This window comes from Pelophylax lessonae (genome assembly GCF_965119305.1).
Source record: "Pelophylax lessonae genome assembly, chromosome: 4".
Classification (NCBI taxonomy): Eukaryota; Metazoa; Chordata; class Amphibia; order Anura; family Ranidae; genus Pelophylax; species Pelophylax lessonae.
Window position 1 is genome coordinate 585,522,393 of NC_138771.1, and position 26,821 is coordinate 585,549,213.

The window sequence follows — 26,821 nt, forward strand, 5'->3', positions numbered from 1 at the left end:
AGCCGAGCGCCTATGATAGAGGACGGGAGAGTTGTACAGCTCGCCTCTCTTCCGGCGGATGTTACCATAGAGTCGTACTGCCTGGCGAGGGGATAAGCTGCTTGGTGTTTGCAGTGGAGGAGCGGTAAGTGAGTGTTTATGATGATTGTAGAGTGTGATGATGATATGTGGGGGTACAGTACAGCACATTATAATAGAATTCTATGATAATAGAGTCCCAGTGCTGTCACTGATGAATGAACCTCTATTTACACATGGCAGGCTGAGTGACAGCTTCGCTTTATTGCAGTGCTGATAATGGTGTTCTGTTCTTGGGGCTCCTCTGATGGGGGTCCCATGAATTAGTAGCTCACCAGGGGGCACAGACTGGAGTCAAGCCATCAGACAGTTCCAAATCAGTGCTCATGCTTTATGCAAGTTTTTATGGTTGGATATTCAACAGAGAACAACTAGATGACACAATATATACCATAATGTAATATATACAATAATGATCACACATACACCCCTCCCCCATCTATAACCTACAATATGGTGTGATTTTACTGTGGGAATTTAAAGATACAGAACCCTAAATATCAACTCATTGGTTACAAAGTGACATTTTTGCAAAAAATCGAAATGGGATCAAAAAAAAATCTCCCATTGGACCACTATGTTTACAATGCAGATGTGTCATTCGCACCCCCATCTATGATATCTTACAATACGGTGGGATTTTACTGTGCAAATTTAACTACTTTACAACCGCCCACTGCAGATGTACTGCGGCAGGCAGCCGCTCCTAGGCAAATCGCTGTACATGTACGGCGCTCGCTCTCGGGAGGCTAGGGGGCGAGTGTGCGTGCTCCCGCTCATCAGCGGGGAAGCCGATGCAGCTGGCAGGCGGCTCCGATTGCCGCCTGACACCCACGATCGTTCCCCGCTGAGAAAGAAGAATGGTCAGCTGTTGTAAACACAGCCGACCGTTCTTCTCCCTGCAATGATCATAGAGCCCCTGTGATCCTGCTATATAGGATCACATGTCTCTATGGTCATTTCAGAAGCCACGCCCCCCCTCACAGTTAGAATCACTCCCTTAGGCTCACATTTAACCCTTTGATCACCCATAATGTTAACCCCTTCCCTGCCAGTGTCATTATTACAGTAACAGTGCATATTTTTAGCACTGATTACTGTAGTAATGTCACTGGTACCCCCAAAAGTGTCAAAAATGTCAGTTAGGGGTCCGATCTGTCCACCGCAATATCGCAGTCCCGAAAAAAATTGCAGATGGCCGCCATTACTAGTAAAAAATAAAAATGACATAAATCTTTCCCGTAGTTACTGGACGCAGTAACTTTTGCACAAACCAATCAAAATAGGCTTATTGTGTTTTTTTTTTTTTTTTTTTACCAAAAATATGTAGCAAAAACAAATTGGCCTAAAATGTTAAAAAATTTTGATTTTTAAATTATTTATTTCTTTATTTTTTTTGAGAATGTCATATAGCAGAATGTGAAAAATATATATTTTTTTCAAAGTTGTTGCTCTTTTTTGTTTATAGCGCAAAAAATAAAAATCGCACATGTGATCAAATACCACCAAAAGAAAGCTCTGTTTGTGAGAAAATAGGACCTCAATTTCATTTGGGTGCAGCGTCGCATGACCGTGCAATTGTCTGTTAAAGTAACGCAGTGCCAAATCGCAAAATGGGGCCTGGTCTGGAAGGGGGTAAAATCTTCCAGGGCTGAAGTGGTTAAAGATACAGAGCCACCAATGCCAACCTATTGGTCAGATTGTGAAATGTTTGCAATACTTCTAAACTGGTTAAAAACAAAATCTCATTAGGTTTACAATGCAGATGTTCCATTTTGACCCATTTCAGATTGATCCTTTTTGAAGTATTGTAGAAGTGTCACTTTGTAACCAACAAGTTGATATTTGGGGCTCTGTATCTTTCAATTTCCACAGTAAAATCATACCATATTGTAAGATATTATAGAGGGGGGGGGGGGTGGTGTATGACACATCTGCATTGTAAACTCATTGGTCCAATGGGAGATTTTGCTTTTTGACCCATTTAGAATATTGCAAAAATGTCTCTATGTACCCAATAGGTTGGTATTTGGGGCTCTGTATCCTTCAACTTCCACAGTAATATCCCACTGTATTGTAAGATATCATAGAGGGGGGTGCATATGACACATCTGCATTGTAAACATAGTGGTCCAATGGGAGATTTCATTTTTATCCCATTTCGATTTTTTGCAAAAAAATCACTTTTATAACCAATGAGTTGATATTTAGGGCTCTGTATCTTTAAATTTCCACAGTAAAATCATATCATACTGTAAATGTTATAGAGGGGGGTGTATGTGTGACATCTCTGTGTAATCATTATTGTATATATTACATTATGGTATATATTGTGTCCTCTAGTTTTTCTCTGTTGAATATCCAACCAAAAAAACTTGTCTGATAGCATGAGCACTGATTTGGAACTGTCTGATGGCTTGACTCTAGTGGGCACAGGACACCCACCTGCCTCCTCCTGCTCAGTGCCCTGCCTAAGTGGCCAATCACAAGGCCCGGATGCTATCGCATTGGGTGGCATGAGATCCTGTGAGATGGTCCCGGGATTGAGGACTGAGTCCTGCAGGATTCAGCTGGCCGGTGTTCTGCCGAAAACTCAAACACGCCAAATTCCCCAACCACGTCACTTCCGGTGACTCTCCAGCAGCAATAATTGGAGATTTCGAAGACTTTGCTGTTTTCACAGAACACCAGCAGCTGAATACACGACAGTACACGATATAACGAGTGGACATTGTTAATCTGCCTGCTAGTAACCAACAACATTGGCCGCCTCCAAGGCTTCGACAACTTTTTTTCCTCCTTAATCGATGTCAAAACAGCCAACCCATCCTATACCATCATGTATACGCTGCCGGTGAGCAGCCAACTCATCAAGATCTCCAATTATTTCTGCTGAAAAGTCACCGGAAGTGACGTGGTTGGAGATTTTGGCGAGTTGGAGTTTTCAACAGAACACCGGTTACTTGAACATGCAGGACTGTGATTATGGGTAGAGCCAACTACTGCCTGACACTGTCAGCACAGTTAGGGTGTCAGGGAAAGGCCAGAACATGAGGGAGGGGAAAGTGCTCAGGAAGTAACCACTGACACTTTACTGCCTCTGTCACCAACAAGGGATGGCCCCTGATATGGACCATGTGCAGTCCTGCGGTGGGCTGGAGGGGGAACTAATATCCAACACGGGAAGATTGTAGAATGCTGAAGAGGGTTTTGCAGGCTGCACCCGAGAGGTGAGTGATCTCTTTTCTATTCCAGGGAAGTAACAATCTTGCAGTGGAACTAAATTCCAAAATATTTACCTCTCCAACACCAGTGAGGTCCCTCCTCGGCTTTTTCCATGTGTCAGTCTTCCACAATTTTCATTGACCGGCAGCAGGATAACGTCACTCCCACACATGTGCAGGAGAGCAGTCATCCCGACACAGACATTGTGCAGGAATGTGAACTATGCATGTGTAGCTCAGTGTACATTCTGCAGGTAATTGCAGGCAGGTAGGTAAGGGTATTTTACCGCAGCAGAGGCATTGCATGTCCGGCTCCTGCAGACTGTCGGGATAGCTGTCTATCTGTACCTCCAGGCAGTTACCTGAGAGCAGGAAGACCAATGAGCTACGAAGACGCTCACCAGCACCCTAATAAATCATTAAGAACTACAAGCCGACAGCCACAATGGAAGACAGTACTTGTAGTCTATTCATTTACATTCATTTAAGCCCCAAGCGGCCAAGCTGTTTTCAAATTGTGACAGTGAGTGCAGGGAGACGATCCCCCGCCCGCTGTCACAAGGAGAGGCTGCAGATGCTGGAACAGGTTATGTGTTCAACCCTAAAAACAGGTGGAAGGTGTAACCTGTTCCAAAGGTGAACTTATCCTTTAACCACTTGCCCACTGGGCACTATTAACCCCTTTCCTGCCCAGACCAATTTTTAGCCAAATTATCAGTGTAGATGCCCCCTTTCACACTAGCCGGTTACCAGCTCTCTCCTCACGCTGAGACAGCGCAAAGGAAAGGAATGCCGATAACCAGCAAGTGTGTTTACATCGTGATCAGCTGTAATTGGAGGCAGCTGATCACGTAGTAAAGAGCAAAGGGGATTAACATTGTATTGACACTCCTAGCAGTTTGTATATGGCAGTGTGAACTGCCTGCGAGTCGGGTGAGATACGAGAACCCGCAGTGGATTTGCAGGGTTCCCGCGTTGCACCAGTGTGAACCGGCCCTTATTCAGAAGGAGGAAGGTGTTAACCCTGTGTTTGTTAAGACTTACTCATCAGACAGAAGCTAGGAATCGGAGTCTCGGATTTTATGGGGTTATTACAAGAGTACTTGTTACTTTGCCCTGAATGGCCTGGTGCTATGCACTGCTGAGTTTCCTCTGTTGGCTTAAAAGGTACAAGACCATCTCCAAGTAGCTTGGTGAGTGTGTGACAACAGTTGGTGCGATTACTTGCAAATGGAAGAAACACAATATAACCGGTAATCTCCCTCGGTCTGGGGCTTCATGCATGATCTCACCTCATGCAGTTTCAATGATCATGAGAATGGTGAGGAATCAGCCCAGAATATACAGGGGAAAATCTTGTCAATCTTAAACTGGGACCATAGTCCCCAAGAAAACAATTGGTAACACACTACGTTGTGAAGGACTTAAATCCTGCAGTGCCCGCAAGGTCCCCCTGCTCAAGAAAGCACATGTATAGGCCCATCTGAACTTTGCTAATGAACATATGAATGATTCAGAGGAGAACTGGGTGAAAGTGTTGTGGGCAGATGAGACCAAAATCAAGCTTTTTGGCATCAACTCAACTCACCGTGTTTGGAGGAGGAGGAATAACTGCCTATGACCCCAAGAACACCATCCCCCATCGTCAAATATGGAGGTGGAAACATTATTATGCTTTGGGGTGTTTTTCTGCTAACGGAACAGGACAACTTCACTGCATCAAAGGGACGATGGACAGGGCCATGTAACATAAAATCTTGGGTGAGAACTTCCTTCCTTCAGCTAGGGCATTGAAAATGGGTCGTGGATGGTTATTCCAGCATGACAATGACCCAAAACACAAGGCCAAGGCAACAAAGAAGTGGCTCAGGAAGAAGCATATTAACCTCAGCGGTATTCCCGAGTGTGGCTCGGGGTGAAATTCCAGTGCCATTAGCGGTAACCCCGAGCCACACTCAGGGTACCACCAGGCAGCATCGCTGGATCCTGGTAGAGGGTTACTTACCTTGTCACCGGGATCCCGCAATGTGTCCCTGCAGCATACGGTGGCCGGATCTTCCGCCCGATGCTCTGTACCCTGGCTTCCATCTCCTGCGACGTGACGCTCGCAGGGGGGTGGAACCGGCGGCAAATTCAAACAGTAAAACACACCAACACACTGATAACATTACAAAATAAAATAAATTGATATTAGTTTGCCCCCCAGTGCCCTTTCATGCAATTTTACTGTACTATATATGTATATATATAGTACAGACCAAAAGTTTGGACATACCTTCTCATTCAAAGAGATTTCTTTATTTTCATGACTGAAAATTGTAGAGTCACACTTCAAGAGGTAGTCACCTGAAATGGTCTTCCAACAGTCTTGAAGGAGTTCCTGGAGATGCTTCGCATTTGTTGGCCCTTTTGCCTTCACTCTGCGGTCCAGCTCACCCCAAGCCATCTCGATTGGGTTCAGGTCCGGTGACTGCGGAGGCCAGGTTATCTGGCACAGCACCCCATCACTCTCCTTCTTGGTCAAATAGCCCTTACACAGCCTGGAGGCGTGTTTGGGGTCATTGTCCTGTTGAAAAATAAATGATGGTCCAACTAAACGCAAACCGGATGGAATAGCATGCCGCTGCAAGATGCTGTGGTAGCCATGCTGGTTCAGTATGCCTTCAATTTTGAATAAATCCCCAACAGTGTCACCAGCAAAGCACCCCCACACCATCACACCTCCTCCTCCATGCTTCACGGTGGGAACCAGGCATGTAGAGTCCATCCGTTCACCTTTTCTGCGTCGCACAAAGACACGGTGGTTGGAACCAAAGATCTCAAATTTGGACTCATCAGACCAAAGCACAGATTTTCACTGGTCTAATGTCCATTCCTTGTGTTCTTTAGCCCAAACAAGTCTCTTCTGCTTGTTGCCTTTCTTTAGCAGTGGTTTCCTAGCAGATATTCTACCATGAAGGCCTGATTCACACAGTCTGCTCTTGAATAGTTGTTCTAGAGATTTGTCTGCTGCTAGAACTCCATGTGCCATTGACCTGGTCTCTAATCTGAGCTGCTGTTAACCTGCGATTTCTGAGGCTGGTGACTCGGAGGAACTTATCCTCCGCAGCAGAGGTGACTCTTGGTCTTCCTTTCCTGGGGCCGTCTGCATGTCAGTAGACATATGCCGGTTTTCGGTAATTCGATATATCGCGGTATTGCATACCCATGGTATTGTTATTGTGGCATTTTTAAAATACCGAGTTTCTCTGCTCCTGGGTCTGACTTGTGAATTGATACATTTCAGTGAGCTGGATGACTCATTCACTCACAGTGCTGGTTCACACTGCCGCTACCACTAAAGTAGCGTCGCTTCCAGCGCGACTTTGACGCGATTTTGACGCGACTTTGGCGCGACTTTGACGCGACTTTGGCGCGACTTAGCGCGACTTTGACGCGACCTAATCGCGAGGCAACTTTTTATTTGGCCAATCACAATCTGATGTCTTGTGACCTAATTTCCTTTTCCTGTGTTTTTTTTTTTACATATTTCCTTTTTCCCATGTGTGCAGTGTTGTGTGTCTCACATAGCTTTGTTTGTCTGTCCAGAAACGTAAAAAAAAAAAAAGAGCTTTTTTCCTATAATTTTTAAGAAGCACATGCCTCCAAAGACACCCAAAAAATGCCCGTAAAATGTCTGCAAGAAAAAAAGCCAGCCGCAGAGAAGCCGTATTCCTGAAAATATAGTAAAAATGCTGTTTTTTAGGGGTTCTGGACATGCTACAGAGCTGAAAATTGACAGGTACACTTTTTAGACCCCCCAGACACTAAATAAAAAAAATGACATGCCTGCCTAAAAAAATGCCCGCTAAATGCCTGCAAGAAAAAAAGACAGCTGGTAAGACACTACAAAAAATTATAAGAAAAATGATTTTTTTTTAGGGGTTCTGGACATGCTACATAGCTGAAACTTGACAGGGACACTTTTTTGACCCCCCAGACACTAAATCCAGAAAATGACATGCCTGCCTAAAAAAATGCCCGCTAAATGTCTGCAAGAAAAAAAGCCAGCCGCAGAGAAGCCGTATTCCTGAAAATATAGTAAAAATGCTGTTTTTTAGGGGTTCTGGACATGCTACAGAGCTGAAAATTGACAGGTACACTTTTTAGACCCCCCAGACACTAAATAAAAAAAATGACATGCCTGCCTAAAAAAATGCCCGCTAAATGCCTGCAAGAAAAAAAGACAGCTGGTAAGACACTACAAAAAATTAAAAGAAAAATGATTTTTTTTAAGGGTTCTGGACATGCTACAGAGCTGAAACTTGACAGGGACACTTTGTAGACCCCCCAGAAACGAAATCCAAAAAATGACATGCCTGCCTAAAAAAATGCCCGCTAAATGCCTGCAAGAAAAAAAGCCAGCCGCAGAGAAGCCGTATTCCTGAAAATATAGTAAAAATGCTGTTTTTTAGGGGTTCTGGACATGCTACAGAGCTGAAACTTGACAGGGACACTTTTTAGACCCCCCAGAAACGAAATCCCAAAAATGACATGCCTGCTTAAAAAAATGCCCGCTAAATGCCTGCAAGAAAAAAAGACAGCTGGTAAGACACTACAAAAAATTAAAAGAAAAATGATTTTTTTTAGGGGTTCTGGACATGCTACAGAGCTGAAACTTGACAGGGACACTTTGTAGACCCCCCAGAAATGAAATCCAAAAAATGACATGCCTGCCTAAAAAAATGACCGCTGATGAATGCCTGCAAGTATAAAAGACAGCTGGTAAAGACACTACAAAAAATTAAAAGAAAAATGTTTTTTTTTTAGGGGTTCTGGACATGCTACAGAGCTGAAACTTGACAGGGACACTTTTTAGACCCCCCAGAAACGAAATCCAAAAAATGACATGCCTGCCTAAAAAAATGACCGCTAATGCCTGCAAGAAAATTATGCTCTTTTCTTGTTCACTGCCATTTTTTAGCAAAGTCGGATGACAAGTCGGATTACAGGTCGCTTCAATTAAGATAAGGAGGCGACTCCCATTGAAGTATATGGGACAGGTCGGATCACTGGTCGCCTGAAAGTAGTACAGGACCCTTTTCTGAAGTCGGAGCGACCTTAATAGCGGCAATTAAGGCGGCACTGATTCATTTACATTGGTTTGGTCATGTCAAGCGACCTGGGGCGACCTGGGGCGACACAAGTCGCCTCGTGAGTCGCCCTAGTGTGAATGGGGGCACACAGCTAACACCTAACTATAAACAAAAATGATTACATTTGTATCTTCTCCTTCCCTCTGCGAGGGAGAAAGGAAGTTTAACCTCTTAAAGACTGGATCTTTTTCTGACACTTGTTGCTTGCAAGTTAAAATCAGTTTTTTTTTTGCTAGAAAAGTACTTAGAACCCCCAAACATTTTATATATTTTTTTAGCAGAGACCCTACAGAATAAAATGGCGATTGTTGTAATATTTTATGTCACACTGTATTTGCGCAGCAGTCTTTCAAACGCAATTAATAGACTTTAATGAATAAAAAAAAAAAACTTTAAAAAAAAACAGTAAGTTATCCCAATTTTTATTTTTCTTACACAGAGAATCGTGAGAGAATCGTGATCTTTATTCCAAGCTAAAAAATCGTGCAGCTCTAATATATATATATATATATTATACATATATACACACACGCATAGCAGCCCACATTACATTATTATATAGCCATCAAGCAGTGTCTGGCCTACCTGGTGATGACTGGTCCTGGCGCTCTGATCCGATGGCCTGGTGTTTAAAGGGGCAAATCCTTGCGATCCAGAAGTGGTTAAACCTGCAGGAGGACCGGTGTTTTTATCTATTAATGACTTTACTATTGCTTTAGGCCTGGTTCACATGTATGCGGGTTGGCGGTTCACATGTATGCGGGTTGGCGGTTCACATGTATGCGGGTTGGCGGTTCACATGTATGCGGGTTGGGGGCCCACATTTGCACAGGCATAGCAGCCCATTGATGTGAATGGGCTTGAGCTGCTATGCCTGCGTTTTCAGCTGAAAAAAGGTGCATGCAGAATTTAAAAAAATGCAGTGGCCATGAAATCCATCCTTCTTTTGCACCATGCCGTTGCTGCACACGCAAACTGTTTTTAAATGCCGTGCCCACGTATACAAAAAATGCAGAAAGCTTGCCAGAGCAGGAACTGCAGGTTAGTCGCATGGTGCAAAAGCAGGATGGATTTCAAGGCCACTGAATTTTTAAAAAAATGCTGCATGCACCTTTTTTCTGCGGAAAATGAGGGCATAGCCCGTTCAAATCAATGGGCTGCTATGCCTGTGCAAATGTGGGCCGCCAACCCGCATACATGTGAACCGCCAACCCGCATACATGTGAACCACCAACCCGCATACATGTGAACCGCCAACCCGCATACATGTGAACCGCCAACCCGCATACATGTGAACCACCAACCCGCATACATGTGAACCAGGCCTAAAGCAATAGTAAAGTAATTTATAAACAACACCTCCTTCAGGTTTAACCACTTCTTGACCACAAGGATTTGCCCTCTTAATGACCAGGCCATCGGATCGGAGCCGAGCGCCAGGACCAGTTATCACCAGTTAGGCCAGACACTGCTTGATGACCTATTTTAGGCCTGGTTCACAGAGTCTGTACTGACTGACTATATAATAATGTGCATAAGTGAACCAAAGCCCCTAAATTCAGCAATGAAATTCAAGTGAGGTAGAAATTTAATAATTTAAATTTAATAATAGAATACCGTGATAATACCGTATACCGTGGCAAAACCTTAATCAATTAATCGCAGCATGAAAATCTGATACCGTCACAAGCCTACATGTCAGTCAGTTTCTTTGTAGCGCTTGATGGTTTTTGTGACTGCACTTGGGGACACTTTCAAAGTTTTCCCAATTTTTCGGACTGACTGACCTTCATTTCTTAAAGTAATGATGGCCACTCGTTTTCCTGTACTTAGCTGCTTTTTTCTTGCCATAATACAAATTCTAACAGTCTATTCAGTAGGACTATCAGCTGTGTATCCACCTGACTTCTGCACAACACAACTGATGGTCCCAACCCCATTTATAAGGCAGGAAATCACACTTATTAAACCTGACAGGGCACACCTGTGAAGTGAAAAACATTTCAGGTGACTACCTCTTAAAGTGTGACTCTACAATTTTCATAGTCATGAAAATAAAGAAAACTCTTTGAATGAGAAGGTGTGTCCAAACTTTTGGTCTGTACTATGTGTGTGTGTGTATATGTATATGTATATATATATAAAATATATTTCTACACACTTTAACTTATTTATAGTTATTTTTTATTTTATAATTTATGATTTTGTGTTTCAAACTTTTTCATACCTGAGATGTTATAAAGAAGAACGCACAGTAAAAAAGAACACATGTAAATAGTTGGTTTGGGCTGCTCATCCTTAAGAATTACTAGCAAAATAATGGTAACGCTTTCAGCACCTAAAATCTGAAACAATCCCGCCAGGGAGGTTAAGGTCCTGGAGTCTCCATAATCCCATAGAAAATATCTTGAGGGAGCTGAAGGTTGGAGTTACTAAACGTCAGCCTCGAAACTTTAAAGGAGTTGTAAAGTCAGGAAGGTTTTTTTAAATAATAGATAAAAAGCCTTGTGTGTGTAGCAGCCTCCCCAGCACCCCTAATACTTACCTGTGCCCCCTCCCTTTCCAGCGATGTCAACGGGTCCCTCAGCCACACCCTGGGACTCTCCCTGCTGATTGGCTGAGATACAGCTGCGGTGCCATTGGCTCCTGTGGATGTCAATCAAAGTCAGTGAGCCAATCAGAGAGGGCGGGCGGGGCCGAACTCCTTGTCTGAATGGAAACGTCTGACCTTTGTGATTGCCAACAATGGTTTTGCCACCAAGTACTAAGTCATGTTTTGCGAAGGGGTCAAATAATTCAATAGGCAAATCAACTTATAACATTTTTGAAATGCATTTTTCTGGATATTTTTGTTGTTGTCTCTCAATGTCAAAATAAACCTATGAATAAAATTCTAGGCTGATCATTTCTTTGTCAGTGGGCAAATGTACAAAATCAGCAGGGGATCAAATACTTTTTTCCCTCACTGTAGTCCTGATCATGTGCAGAACAAGGACTGTAGGGAGTACAGGGTTAATACATTTCCGATATGAAAGTTTGCATGTGTTCAGGAAATTTTATCGATTGGTCAACTTCTATTCTCATATTGAGTAGGGAAAAGACACAAAAGATATACTCCGCATCTTTCCAATTAACTGTTCTGTTTTATTTGACCTAATTGAAAGTTTTTATACACGATTATATAGGTATTACATTAATATTACAATTTATATTTTTATGGTAACAAGGGACGTTACATAGGCAGGCTAAATTCTAATCAGGGCTCGAAAGAATGCAAACATGTAATGAAAACATTATTAGTGCCATGTGCACAGTAATTGCAGTGTGCAATATATACAAAATAGAATACAATAATATACAGAATTTACATATTTGATTTACACATGTTTCTGAATTTGCTGTTTTTGTGTCTCAGCATTTAATTATTCAACTTTTTTTCTCATTGCTAGGTCTCACCATGATTGAAGTGGTGTGTAATGACCGTTTGGGAAAGAAAGTCCGGGTAAAATGCAAGTATCCTTATCAAAGTCGTTATTTGAAGCCTTTAAAGTAGAATTCCAGTTTAAAATTTCAATCTGCCTTTTGATTTCTATGAATTTATATATCAGGTTTCATATTATACTTTTTTTTTTTTTTTTCTTTATATAGAAAAAATAGAATATACAGTGGGTATAGAAAAAAATTACTCAGTGCAACTTAGAACATACAAGCGAAAGATATAACACCAACATGTCAGAAAAAAAATTCAAAAAACGAATCACTGAGTTGGAAAAAGAATCACCCCCCCCCCCCCTTATGTCAGTATTTCTTTAATTACAGCCTTTAGTCCAGGGATCCTCAAACTATGGCCCTCCAGCTGTTGTGGAACTACACATCCCATGAGGCATTGTAAAACTCTGACATTCACAGAAATGACTAGACATGATGGGAATTGTAGTTCCAGAACAACTGGAGGGCCATAGTTTGAAGACCCCTGCTTTAGTCTGTTGGGATATGTCTCTACTAAGTTTACACATCTAGACTTTGTAATATTTGTCCGCTTTTCTTTGCAGAACTGCTCAAGTTCAGTTAAATTTGATGGTAACGGTTTGTGGATGGCAGTCTTCAAATCATTCCACAGTTTTTCAATGGGGTTTAAGTCTGGGCTCTGACTAGGCCATGCAAGGACATTCCCTTTTTCTCCTTCAACCACTGTGTGGTCATTTTTGCTGTGCGGTTTGGGTCATTATCATATTGGGAGGTAAACCTTCTTCCCATTGACCACTTTCTGGCAGAGAGCAGCAGATTTTCCTCAAGAATTTGATGATATTTTGCAGTGTTAATTTCGTCAACTAAAACATTTTTGTAAAAAATTTAGTCGGCAGGCTTTTTAAAGTGACAAAAAGTACACCACATTTTTGTCTGCTGACTACTACTATTAAGAAAATCAATTCCGTTTTTGATAATTAACGAAAAAGAAACGAAAATGTGAAGCAGGGATGTTTACCCTCGTGAACTTCTGGTTTCCATGGAGCTCCGCCTCTTCCGCTCCCAGCAAGCAAGCAAGCGACTAAGTGCTCAGACGACCATCAAGAGCAGCACTGTGCATTACAGGCCTCCCAACAAGAGTCCCACTCCAACTCGCGACAATGACTGTCCAAAGCAGAGCACTGTGTGTACATTACAATTACAGGCCTCCCCTCAGACCACTGTCCGTCCAGAGCACTGTGTGTGCATTACAGGCCCCCTCAGACCACCGTCCGTCCAGAGCACTGTGTGTGCATTACAGGCCCCCTCAGACCACCGTCCGTCCAGAGCACTGTGTGTGCATTACAGGCCCCCTCAGACCACCGTCCGTCAAGAGCACTGTGTGTGCATTACAGGCCTCCTCTGACCACCGGCATCCAGAGCACTGTGCATTACAGGCCATCCCTCAGACCTGAGACGACCATCCAGCACTGTGCAGCATTACAGGCCTCTCAGAGTCAGATCGCTATGCCAGAGCACTGTGCATTACAGGCCTCCCCTCAGACCACCTTTAAAAGCACTGTGCAGCATTATAGGGCCCTCAGACCACCATCCAGAGAACTGTGCATTACAGGCCATCCCTCAGACCACCATCCAGCATTCCAGTTCTCTCAGAGTCAGACCACCATCCAGAGCACTGTGCAATGCAGGCCATCCCTCAGACCTGAGACCACCATCCAGCATTCCAGTTCTGAGTCAGACCACTATCCCAGAGCACTGTGCATTACAGGCCTCCCCTCAGACCACCATCCATAGCACTGTGTACATTACAGGCCTCCTAAGACCATCGTTGTGAGCACTGTGCAGCATTACAGGCCTCAAACTGTCCAGAGTGGCTAAATCTGTATCTGTGAGTTTTTTTTCAAACCTAATACCATAAATAATAACATATTAGTTTTTTTTTTTTTTTTTTACTCCAGGAGTAGATGCATTTAGAAATGCTTAAATCATGCATTACCATTTAACTAGTTAACATTACATTTTAGTTGTCTAAAATTATTTTTTTTTTTTTTAAATGTACTGGTGATTTTAGTTGGCTAAAATATGACTAAAACAATTGCAGTTGACTAAAATGGGACCAAAACTTAAATGACATTTTATTCAAAAGACTATGACTAAAACTAAATCAAAATTTGATGCCAAAATGAATGCTGGTATTTCGCTCCATCCATTTTTCCTTCTATCCTGACAAGTGCTCCAGTCCCCGCTGCAGGTAAAAAAAAACCCATAACAGGATATTACCACCTCCATGCTTTACTGTAGGGATGGTGTTATTTGGATGCTGAGCTTCATTGGATTTTCACCAGACATTTTGTTTCGTGTTGAGGCAAAATAATTTAAGTTTAGTCTCCTCTGACTATAACACCTTTTTCCTTGTGGCCTCAGAATCTTCAAGGTACATTATGGCAAAGCTCAGTCTTGATTGCATGCGACCTTTCTTGAGGAGTGTTTTTTTTTTTTTTTTTTTTTTCTTGCAACCCTCCCATACAAGCCACATTTGTGGAGAATTTGCAATATTGTCACATGCACACAATGACCACTCTTTGTCATAAATTCCTGCAACTGCTTCAGAGTTACTGTATGCCTCTTGGTAGCCTCTCTGACCAGTTTCCTCCTGGCTCTTTCATCCAGTTTGGAGCGACGTCCTGATCCAAGGAGTGTCTGTGTTGTACCAAATACCTTCCACCTCTTAATAATAAACCTCACTGTGCTTCAAGGCATTAATAAAGCCTTTGAAATGCTTTTGTATCCATCTCCTGACTTGTGCCTCTCCACAACTTTATCCCGGAAATCATTTGACAGTGCCTTGCCACCCATAGTTGGTTTGCATTAGTTGCACTACCCGGGACTGAAATGCTCCAGGAAAGCTCTTTTTCATGCTAAACTAATCAAAATGACCACATGTGATCACAGTTGAAAGTCAAATGGCTTTGTGTGCCATTGAGAAGGTGATTAGCTACACCTGATTGGGTTTACAAGTCCTTTTTAGGAGGGGGGTGATCCTTTTTCCGACTCATGGATTCTGTTTTTATTTTTTTATTTTTTTCTGTCGTGTTATAGCTTGTACTTGGATGTTATAAATACAGCTGGGAAAAAAATAAAGTGTGTCTGTCTTCATTTCAAGCTGTGTAGCTACAAAATGTGATTATTCTAAAGCGGAGTTGGGGGGGGGGGGGGGTTCTTGTTTTTACCCACTGTACCTATTCATCCTGTCCGTTCACCTATTTCTATTTTGTTTTTGAGCCAACAATTGTCTACCTAGGAGAATGGCAGTTTTTCTTCCTGTGTTCCCTCTCTGCAGCTAGTTAGTATTCATGAATGACGCATGCATATATTGGACACTTCCTCCTAAGCACCAGCATGCTCATAAAACGGTGCATGTCTGCTGAGAATTCCAGACTAGCTCCTCATCCTCCTGGCCTTAATCTTTAGGTAAGAGGGAATGATGTGCTGTCATTTTTTCCGCTAGCACTGTTTACAGCTTGGAAACGGTGCACATGCAGCCAACACCCAGCCACCGCACAGATTTTATTAGAGTATTAAACCCAAAAGCAAATATTTATTGCTTACTAATTCTTAGATATGGTGGCTACACTGACTTTTTTTTTTTTTTTTTTTTTGAAATGTGATCCAGCCAAGTAAGGCTTCTTTCAGACGGCCGCTCCGCATTTCTTCTCCGCTGCGGGACTTTTTTTTTTTCACGGAGCGAATGACATTTGTGTCATCCGCTCCGTAAGTCCGCATATCATCCCATCCGTTTACGGATGATATACGGACATAATGTAAGTATATGGCATTACGGATGTCAGCGGATGACACCGCTGACATCCGATTTTCCTTCCTTTCCGTTTTTTTGAACGGATGAAAAAATAGGGTTCTGTTCCATTTCAAAAAACGGAACAGAACTGAAAGGAAGAAAATCGGATGTCAGCGGATGGTATTCCGCTGACATCCGCAGTGCCATTCACTTACATTATGTCCGCAAATCATCCGCAAAAAAATAGGATGATTTGCGGACAAGCGGAGCGGCCGTGTGAAAGAGCCCTAAGTCTGTAGTTTTTCAAAAGAACAAGCTGTCCTGCAGATGTATCGGTGAATGTTTTTTTTTTTTTTTTTTTAATGTAAAACCTTTATCCCAAAAGGAAAAACCCTAATTAGTTTTCATGAATGATGCATGCACATGGGACACTTCCTCCTAAGCGCCAACATGTTTATTCATGAGCAGGTCCTACAGAGCATATCTATTGAGAATTCCAGACTAGTTCCCCTCTTCCTATCCTTAATCTTCTAGTTACAGGGAGTGATGTACTGTACTTTTTTTCCACCAGTGCTGTTTACAGCTTGGAAACGGAGCTCACATGCAGCCAACATCCCTTCCCGCAGTGACATTCCTGGTGCAAAGGTTCACACCCACTGCACAGATTTTATTAAAGCAATATTAAACCCAAAAGAACCATTTATTTTATTGCAGCTTACCAATTCTTAGATGTCATGGCTGCATTTTCTTTTTTAAGCTTTTTGTCTTTTATTCAGGTGATCTAGCCAGTACGTCTGTTTTCTTTGCTTTTTTTCCCCCCCCAAAAGAACAAACTCTCTTGCAGATGTATCAGAGGGTTAAGACAAACCATTTACAATTGACGGGAATAATTATAATTCCCATAGCCCTGTATTGTGTGCTTCCTGAGAGATGCCTAAACCTTTTTTTTTTTTTTTTTAAGTTGTCAGCACTCTTAGCTAGCACCACTTCTGTCATTTTTACTGCTGCAACGGTAATGAATCCTTTCTGCCATCTAAGGTTAAACCTTCATACCGCTGTTATGCCCAAGACATTAGATGCCAGTGACCAAATGACAGCTGCTGATTTTACGTGTACAATTAACTTCGCTAATACTCATTTGTAGAATCTTCTAAATATGTAATATAAAGTATTCTGCATTCTGTTTTCGCATTCATTTTGCTTCTAATTGTTTACCGCTTGGCACCCGTGCTATAGCCAGAAGACCTATAAAGCGTGGGCTATAAATGCCGGAAGGTCGTAAATAGACAATGTCCTGTTCTAGTGCTGCCCGCATGCCCCCTGGAACTCGGCTGATCATAGATCAGGTAAATGGCCAATCACAGTGGGCCCTTTACCACGTGGTCCGCTGTCGGCCAATGACAGCTGATCACGGAAGTCAACAGAAGCCGGTTATCGGCTTTGATTTTTTCCTCATGCTGTCAGCGTGAAGAAAAGAAGAAAGCCGTTAGCTGGCTTCTGTTAGTGACATCGGGCCCACGCAGTGCACATCAGTGCCTCATCAGTGTCGATTATCAATGCCCATCAGTGCTGCCTCATGTGCACATCAGTGAAGGAGAAAAATTACCTGCAAAATTTTATAACAAAATGTGAAATACCTTTTTTTTTTTTTTTTTTTTTTTTTTTTCTCTCAATTTTCATTTTTTTTTTTTTTTTTTTAGCAAAAAATAAAAAACCCAGTGGTAATTGAATACCACCAAAATAAAGCTCTATTTGTGTGAAAAAAACAATAATGTCATATGGGTACAGTGTGGCATGACCATGCAATTGTCATTCAAAGTGTGACAGCGCTGAAAGCAGAAAATTGGTCTGGGCAGGAACGGTATAAGTGCCCGGTGGGCAAGTGGTTAGTTAAATTGTTGGAAAATTTATATTGATTAGCTGCTGTAATCAATCAGCTGCAACCACTGATCAGTGTATTCTGTCAGTGGCAGGTGCTTCCGCTGTCGGACCACAATGGCTTGGTTTGTAGGAGGGATTCCAGCCTACTGCCTGGGGTTAAATATTTATATATTAATTACAGGTACTTGTATAGCGTTGTTGGTTTACACAGCACTTTACACTCACATACTGTACTTTGTACGTTCACATCAGTCAATATGATCATCTTCCCCATGCTCACTGCCATGGACAGCGCCCAATCATAGTTTATGATTGGTAAGTTTCAATTGTGACCACTGTGATAGCTAATGGCAGCTGTCACATGATCAGGAAGCCCGTCTCTGCCTCCACCTCCTGGCCTTCATATCCTGTTAAAGTGCCCGGGGGAGGTGGTGACAAGGGATTAAAGTGTAAAACAAGTACAAAGTGCCATGCTTTATAAAGTAAACCTTGTACAGATTGCCTTCTCAATAATTGACGGTGAAACTAGATTGTAGGCATGCACCGATCTATATTACAGTATCTCACAAAAGTGAGTACACCCCTCATATTTTTGTTAATATTTTATTATATCTTTTCATGTGACAACACTGATGAAATTACACTTTGCTACAATGTAAAGTAGTGAGTGTACAGCTTGTATAACAGTGTAAATTTGCTGTCCCCTCAAAATAACTCAACACACAGCCATTAATGTCTAAACCGCTGGCAACAAAAGTGAGTACACCCAAAAGTAAAAATGTCCAAATTTGTCCCAATTAGCCATTTTCCCTCCTCTGTGTCATGTGACTCATTAGTGATACAAGGTCTCAATTGTGAATGGAGATCAGCTGTGTTAACATTGGTGTTATCGCTCTCGCACTCTCATACTGGTCACTGAAAGTTCAACATGGCACCTCGTGGCAAATAACTCTCTAAGGATATGGGGGAAAAGAATTGTTGCTCTACATAAAGATGGCGTAGGCTATAGGAAGATTTTTATTTGGTTCAGCGCAGTATTCCAACATGACGACCAAAAAACACACCTCCAAAATGACCACTGCCTTGCTAAAGAAGCTGAGGGTAAAGGTGATGGACTGGCCAAGCATGTCTCCAGACCTAAACCCTATTGAGCATCTGTGGGGCATCCTCAAATGGAAGGTGGAGGAGCGCAAGATGTCCAACATCCACCAGCTCCGTGATGTCATCATGGAGGAGTAGAAGAGGACTCCAGTGGCAACCTGTGAAGCTCTGGTGAACTCCATGCCCAAGAGGGTTAAGGCAGTGCTGGAAAATAATGGTGGCCAAACAAAATATTGAAACTTTTGGCCCAATTTGGACATTTTCTCTTAGCGGTGTACTCACTTTTGTTACCAGCGGTTTAGACATTAATGGCTGTGTTGAGTTATTTAGAGGGGGCAGCAAATTTACACTGTTATACAAACTGTACACTCACTATTTTTTAATGTAGCAAAGTGTCATTTCTTCAGTGTTGTCACATAAAAATATAATAAAATATTTACAAAAATGTGAGTGGTGTATTCACTTTGGCCACGTGCATCCTGAATTTTTGGTTTTGATCCAGAATTTTCATTTCAGTGCACAACTACTAGATTGTACTGCGCTGTGTAATGAAAACCCTGTACAGCAAAGCCATGGTCTGGCTTGGTGGAAAACTGCTGGTAATGTTCTGCTATGTGATGTAAATTCCATATGGGCAGCACTTCAGAAAAATTTCTTCAATTAGTGGGTTTTTTTTTTTTTTTTTTTTTTTGCTTGTTCATTAAAGTTTTCAGTAAATATGTGATGCAGCTGTCTGTGGCTTTGAAACAATTGGTTCCAGTGACTCCTTGACTTCCTGTCCAGCTCAGATGACACCATTAAGGATCTGAAGAAACTCATCGCAGCTCAGACAGGCACACGGTGGGACAAGATAGTGCTAAAGAAATGGTGAGCACAGGAACATCATATGTATAATGTAAATGCTGGAACCTACCAAAGATTGTGTTTAAAGTGTCATATCTTATACCTGGTAAAAAAAAAAAAAAAAAGTGTGATATCTTGATTTCAGGTACACGATATTTAAGGACCACGTGACACTCGGTGACTGTATCCTTTTTTACATAACATGACTATATAGTTTTCATTAAAAACACACCAAACCTTTGGTTGTTGGAGAGTCGGGTGAGTATAGCATGTGAAGAATGTACGAATGTAAGAATGTACGAAATTGGATCCTTTCAGGCTTCTGCTTTCTGTTCAGATGAGTCAGTCGGGAACTTCAGGGTCAGAGAGCTTGCAGCTTCCAGAGACTCTTTTATATAATCCAGAAGCTCATATATTAATAAATCATTATTATATCATCATCGGTTATACACTGCTCAAAGACATTAGAGGAACACTTTTTAATCAGTGTATAGAATCAAGTCCATTAAACTAATCTGGTCAGTTAACTTTTAAGTTTCAGCTGCTTTGGTGTCCATGAAATTGCCAACATGTGCACTAGATGGGCAACAATGAGACGACCTCCAAAACAGAAATGGTTTTACTGGTGGAGGGCACTGATATTTGTTTAAAAAAGGGGGTATTAAAGTACCATAGGGTCAAAAGGGCCGTGTAAAAAAAAAAAATATATATATATATATATATATATATATACCGGCACTGGTAGAAAGTACTGACTCACCACTTCTGGTGGTGTCTATCCCTTCAATTCCCGAACACTAGGCGTTTAACAGAGGGAGGAGGGGAATAGGCTGACGGGGTCTCTTCTAAAATAGTTTGTTGAATATCAAGGTAGACAAACAATACAAAATGAGCAGACTACATAAAGCATACACTTAAAACAGGCAAGATTGCCATACAAGGTGCACACCTGGGTCCACAATCAAACCACAAATATGAACTAAACAAGTATATGCAGTGATGCAAATGCCTAGATCCAACAAATTCTATGAGAGAATTTGAGGTCTACAAAGCTATATCTGTACCTCAGAAAATCAGTACCTAAGGCAAGTACATCAAGATCCTCACCCGAACACCACTGAAAATATTGAAAAATAGACCAAAAAGCAAAGAGCTTTAGAGACACTGACCTCTTTATGGTGTGGTGAGGACAAAGATTTAGAAGACTAAAGCCCCGTACACACGTGCTGATCGTCGGCCGAACAATCGGCCGTCTTTTGTCCGGTGCTGTCCTGTCAGTTGAAAACTGCAAAAGACTGCACCCAAATTTTGTCGGCCAACAACAGCCGACTGCAGAAGTGATGTCATGTGATGGTTAACTTTCCTTGTCTTTTTTTCTTTTCTGAGCATACCCAGTCTTGCTAATCTGCTGTCTGTCGGCCGAAATCTGTACTGACTGGCGAACAATCGGCCGTTCTGGTGACGGCCAACAAATATTTTAAAGTCTGCACGACAGATTCTGTTCGGCTGAAAGTGCGCTGTCGGAAGCATCATACTAACAAGCCTACAATCGGTCGGCGGCCGAATATTTACGGCCGACAATCGGTACGTGTGTACGGGGCTTAACTAACAACAATCCCCCCCCCCCCCCCCCCCAAGATCAATGGAAATGCTCAAGGTCCTCCCACTAACACCACTGTAAATATTGAAAAAGAGACCAAAAATCAAAGAGCTTTAGAGACACCGACCTCCTTTATGGTGTGGTGAGGACAAAGATTTAGAAGACTTGCTAACAACAATCCCCCCCCCCCCAAGATCAATGGAAATGCTCAAGGTCCTCCCACTAACACTACTGTAAATATTGAAAAAAAGACCAAAAAATCAAAGCGCTTTAGAGACACTGACCTCTTTATGGTGTGGTGAGGATGATTTAGAAGACTTGCTAACAACACCCCCCCAAAATCAATGGAAACGCAAAGCAAATCTTCAGATAAAATCAACAAATATGCCCCAGTTTCACAAAAATAAGTGGTTGGGAGTGTTCTTGGACCTGGTACAGGAAGATCTATCCCATTTGAACTGGACCCATCAAGAAAATGACGATCTGGACCCTGATGAACGACAAGCCCTACAAGAACTAAAAGATGCGCCAAAGATGGTCATTAAGAAAAGTGACAAATGGGGAAATGTAGTCTTGTTATCTGAAGAATACTGTGAAAGTTAAATAAGGAAAACTGGGTGATACATCTACATATAAAAAAAGCTTATGTTAAATCCGTTTCCAACCATTTTTGAAGAATTGAATTTCAAGCTAAGCCTAGCATATGAGACTAACCTTATTTCCAAAAAAAGAGCTGGAATATTTAAAGTGGAGTTCCACCCTATTTTTATACTTACCTCCATCTTCTCGCTCCGGGTCACCTGAAAAAGAAATGGATAATCGCATATTTTTTTTTTTTTTTTTACTTACCTCGTAGCGAACAAAATATACTTACCTTACTTCCTTCTTCCTCCTTCCTCGGCCGCGGCCCGTCGTCACTTCCTGGCTCTGCAATGATTCCTGGGAGCTGGACGTCATAGCTCCCAGGAATCATTGCGCCTGCACCGGCCCCGACGTCAGTTCCGGGTCGCGCGCGTCATCCCCTTCTAAACAGCTTCTGGGCATGCCCAGAAGCTGTGGAGGGGTGACGCGCGCGACCCGGAAGTGACGTCGGGGCCGGCGCAGAGCATCGTGGGACCACAGAAGGCGGAAGAAGACGCCGAAGAGGACGCGCTGGCTTCAAGCTGCCCACATCTGAGATGGCAGCGCTGGACAAGACGTTTGCAAGGTAAGTATTTCGTCTTGCAGGTAAGTGCAACCCGGGACAGATCAGAGGCTAGCCATTGTGGAATGCACTAGCCCTGACTGTCCCGGGGGTATTAAAAAAAAAAAAACCAAATCCAGGGTGGAACTCCGCTTTAAATGCAACGGAATTCAATACACCTACTATATATATCATTCCTAAAGTTCACAAGTAGCTACTAAACCCACCTGGTTGACCAATTGTCTCGGGGGTAAAAGGCCCCTTAGAAAGAATATGCAAATACCTGGACGCACTTTTGAAAGAAATGGTAACCAAATTACCATCGTACGTTCAGGACACTAGACACATATTGTCAAAAATTGACAATGTACAAGTGTCTCATAACGCTGTACTAGCTAGTATTGATGTAGAATCACTCTACACATCAATACCCTATACACCGCAATTGCACATTTCTTGGATGACCAAATGCTTTAAATTCATGGGCACTAGTTCTAGACCAATTTGGGGTAACTCTCTGGGTTTAGACCTCCTAATTACGGCAGAAAACAGGAGACTTATTACTAAAATGTACAGAAAAGAGACCGTGGCCAATACTCTCTTGGGAGCCAATAGTCCCCATCTGAGGTCTCTAATAAAAGGGATCCCCCCACTGGACAATTTCTTTGAATCTGTAGAAACTGTGCATTCGATTCGAACGAAAAAATGGACGCTACAGAACTCTAGATGGTAGGCAAAGGAAATACCCGAATAGAGTATTACGAAGATCAAGAAGAAAAGCATCCGAAAGGCCTAGATCTGAACTGTTGAAAAAGCAACAACAAAAAAAGATCACCCTCAAGCAGCCTGTTCAGATCTGGTCAGGATTATTACACCATATGGTTCACAATGGGAGAAGATCAGCAATATATTAACAAAACATTGCACTTATTAACTCGATCACCCCAGCTGGAACAAATAGTGGGATCTAGACCCCATATGGTGGCCAAGAGGGCAACAAACTTGGCTGATTAGCTAGTAAAATCACCCTATATGGGAGTACAACACTGAGGTTTCCTAGATCTCACCACTGTCTGTTGAGGCATTTGCATCACAACCACATGGGGGCCATACAAACTACTGAGTACCATTTTGAGTTGCCGCAATGACATTTCAGCAAAATTAACTAGCCTGCTGCATAATTTTTTTCACTTTGATTTTTTTGGGGAGTCTTTGAATTCAGACCTCTGTAGGCTGATAATTTTCATTTCCATCAAACAATGTGGAATCCTCTCCTTCCTCATTCCTAACACATTACCCAGTCCATATCAGTATAGATATCCAGCATGATTTTTTACCCCATTGAGATCTGATGTGTTTTCAAAGTGTTCCTTACATTTTTTTTGAGCAGTGTATTTGAACCATTTTGTGATCTTTGAGATTTGCGATCAAGTGATTTCTATTCATAATTAATTTTTTAATGAATTTTATGTACAAGTTGAATTAACTTGATATGAGCTAAGCTAATAAAAAAAGTCTCTTGGTTATAATCCATATTTATGTTTTTTAAATCCATAAAGAAGGGTGAGATTTTTGATCCCTAGAAACGTGCTTGGTAATTGCATGTTTTCTTTTTATGAATTATAGTGCCTTAAAGTATTCATACCCCTTGAAATTTTCCACATTTTGTCATGTTACAACAAAAAACATAAATGTATTTTATTGGGATTTTATGTAAAAGACCAACACAAAGTGGCACATAATTAGGAAGTGGAAAGAAAATGATGATTGGTTTTTAACATTTTTTACAAATATCTGAAAAGTGTGGCGTGCATTTGTATTCAGCCCCCTTTAAGCTGGATACACACTATCCAACTTTTGTGGTTTAGATTTCCTTCAGATTTACCTTTTCTATGTAGTGCAAGGGCCTGCCAGATTGCATACAAATTGAAAGTGTTTAGGTTTGACCTCATATTATATGGTTTTGGTAAGTCTCTAAAGGAAAAAGTCTTCAGAAAATCTTAGTGTGTATGGCCCATTACTCTGATACCCCTAACTAAAATCTAGTGGAACCAATTGCCTTCAGAAATCACCTAATTCGTGAACACCTGTGTGTAATTGAATCTTGGTATAAATACAGCTGTTCTGTGAAGCCCTCAGTGGTTTGTTAGAGAACCTTAGTGAACATACAGGATCATGAAGGCCAAGGAACACACCAGACATGTTGGGGATAAAGTTGTGGAGATGTTTAAAGCAGAGTTAGGTTATAGAATAAAATATCCCAAGCTTTGAACTTCTTACAGAGAACTGTTTAATCCATTATCTGAAAATGCAAAGAGTATGGCACAAATGCAAATCTACCAAGGCATGGCCGTCCACCTAAACTGACAGGCTGGGAAAGGAGAGGATTAATCAGAGAAGCAGCCAAGAGGCCCATGGTGACTCTGGAGGAGCTGCACATATCCACAGCTCAGGTGGGAGAATCTGTCCACAGGACAACTATTAGTCGTGCACTCCACAAATCTGGCCTTTATGGAAGAGTGGCAAGAATAAAGCCATTGTTGAAAGAAGGCCATAAGAAGTCTCTTTTGCAGTTTGCTAGAAGCTATGTGGGGGACACAGCAAACATGTGGAAGAAGGTGCTTTGGTAAGATGAAACCAAAATTGAACCTTTTCACCTAAAAGCAAAACACTGTGTGGTGGAAAACGAACCCTGCAGCTCATCCTGAACACACCATCCCCACCGTGAAACATGGTGGTGGTGGCAGCATCATGTTGTAGGGATGCTTTTGCAGGGAAAGGGAAGCTGGTCATAGTTGATAGGAAGATGGATGGAGCCAAACACAGGGCAATCTTAGAAGAAAATGTGTTAGAGTCAGCAAAAGACTGGGGGCGGAGGTTCACCTTAAAGCAGGGCAACAACTCTGAACATACAGCCAGAGCTAGAATGGATCAGGGGTCTTCAGTCTATGGCCCTCCAGTTGTTCAAGAACTGCAATTCCCATCATGCCTAGTCATGTCTGTAAATGTCAGAGTTTTACAATGCCTCATTGGGACGTGTAGTTCCGCAAAAGCTGGAGAGCCGTTGTTTGGAGGTCCCTGGTTTGGATCAAAACATTCATGTGTTAGAATGGCCCAGTCGAAGTCCAGACCTAAATCCAATTGATAATCTGTGGCAAGACTTGAAAATTGCTGTTCACAGATGCTCTCCATCCAATCTGAAAGAGCTTGAGCTATTTTGCAAAGAATGGGCAAAACGTTCACTGTCTAGATGTGCAAAGCTGGTAGAGACATCCCCAAAAAGACTTGCAGCTATAATTGCAGCGAAAGGTTGTTGTACAAAGTATTGATTAAGGCGACTGAATACAAATGCACCCCACACTTTTCAGATATTTTATTTGTAAAAAATTGTGAAAAAACCATTTATCATTTTCCCTCCACTTCACAATTGTGTATTGAATTAAAATTCACGGAGGTTCAGTCAGTAAAATATTCTTCGAGCAGTGGCCTGAATTGCATGTTTGTGCGATGACCGTTCGGCATCCTTGCAACCAATCACCTGCTTGTTACCTCAGGCAGCCCTCTGTCCAGAGCTTTCCTGCCTCCAGCTGCCACCTCTGTGAGAATGGCAGCTGTGATGGCTGTGGGCAGAGCGACTCCTAAAAGGTGGGACTGCAGGGGTCTGGATGAGATATTGACTTGGTCCCATTTCAGACCATAGTCTGCCATTTAGTGATGCTTGCCCTATGCACATACCCAGTTCCTCAGTACAGACACATACTTTACAGTGCTCTGTGATGATAGGCTGCTCAGACAGTATGCGCAACACTGTGGCCTGGGGGTACGCCTGTGTCCTATAGGAAGTGAGAGCCAACTGCAGAGATTCCATGATCACAGTAGATCGGACCATATTAAAAGCAGGGGTATGTATTTGGAGCTTGCTTTTATGTTGTTTGGCCTGGTCTGCGGTTCCGACTTCCCTTTATTAGTTCCAGGCTGAAAAGTGTGGATGGGAAGCCCTGTTGAAGTGTCTGTCTGATTTCTGCTTTTAATATTTCCTCTCTGGTTTTATTCTTTCAAATTTTTATTTATAAAGCATTTCTATGCATTGTGTAGGATATTTTTCCCTTAATGTTGACCATTCAGATGAAATCCACGATGGAATGAACCTGGAATTATACTACCAGTAACTCTGGCACATTTTTTTTTCCAAGATGGAATACACCATTTCCTGCTTTACTCCTCGGATTGGTGAAACTTTACTTTGTCACCGTAAAGACTGTATTCTTTAGACTCAAGCGATCTGAGAATTGTTTTCTTTTTTCCTCTCCCCGTTTTTATTAAAGAAAAAAAAAAAACAGCCATAATAAAGATGAACCATTGGCTAATGTATAAATTGAAAGTTTTTCCTGGTTTTGGTCAGGTATTTGTGCATTTTGTTTAAAATAAAAACAGAATGCTGTTCAGTTCAACTGTCATTTGTATGACGCAGAAAAATCTATAGTGGTTTTAATAAACAGCTAGACAAGTAGG

The 26,821-nt window shown here is 42.0% G+C and overlaps 1 protein-coding gene across 1 annotated transcript; it reads left to right on the forward strand.

Moving 5' to 3' along the window:
* On the forward strand, window positions 1–26,617 carry UBL5 (ubiquitin like 5). Its single transcript, XM_082256660.1, has 5 exons — window positions 1–124; window positions 11,887–11,950; window positions 19,467–19,550; window positions 19,672–19,709; window positions 26,435–26,617. Exons 2-5 carry the CDS (start codon window positions 11,895–11,897, stop codon window positions 26,476–26,478), a joined length of 222 nt encoding a protein of 73 aa, XP_082112786.1. The 5' UTR covers window positions 1–124; window positions 11,887–11,894; the 3' UTR covers window positions 26,479–26,617.
* Window positions 26,618–26,821: the final 204 nt, after the last annotated feature.

Coding starts and splice junctions, on each gene's coding strand:
- UBL5 (XM_082256660.1), top strand. CDS start 11,895: ATGATTGAAGTGGTGTGTAATGACCGTTTGGGAAAGAAAGTCCGGGTA. Junction 11,951..19,466: donor AAAGTCCGGGTAAAATGCAA/GTATCCTTATCA, acceptor CTTCCTGTCCAG/CTCAGATGACACCATTAAGG. Junction 19,710..26,434: donor CCACGTGACACTCGGTGACT/GTATCCTTTTTT, acceptor TTGACCATTCAG/ATGAAATCCACGATGGAATG.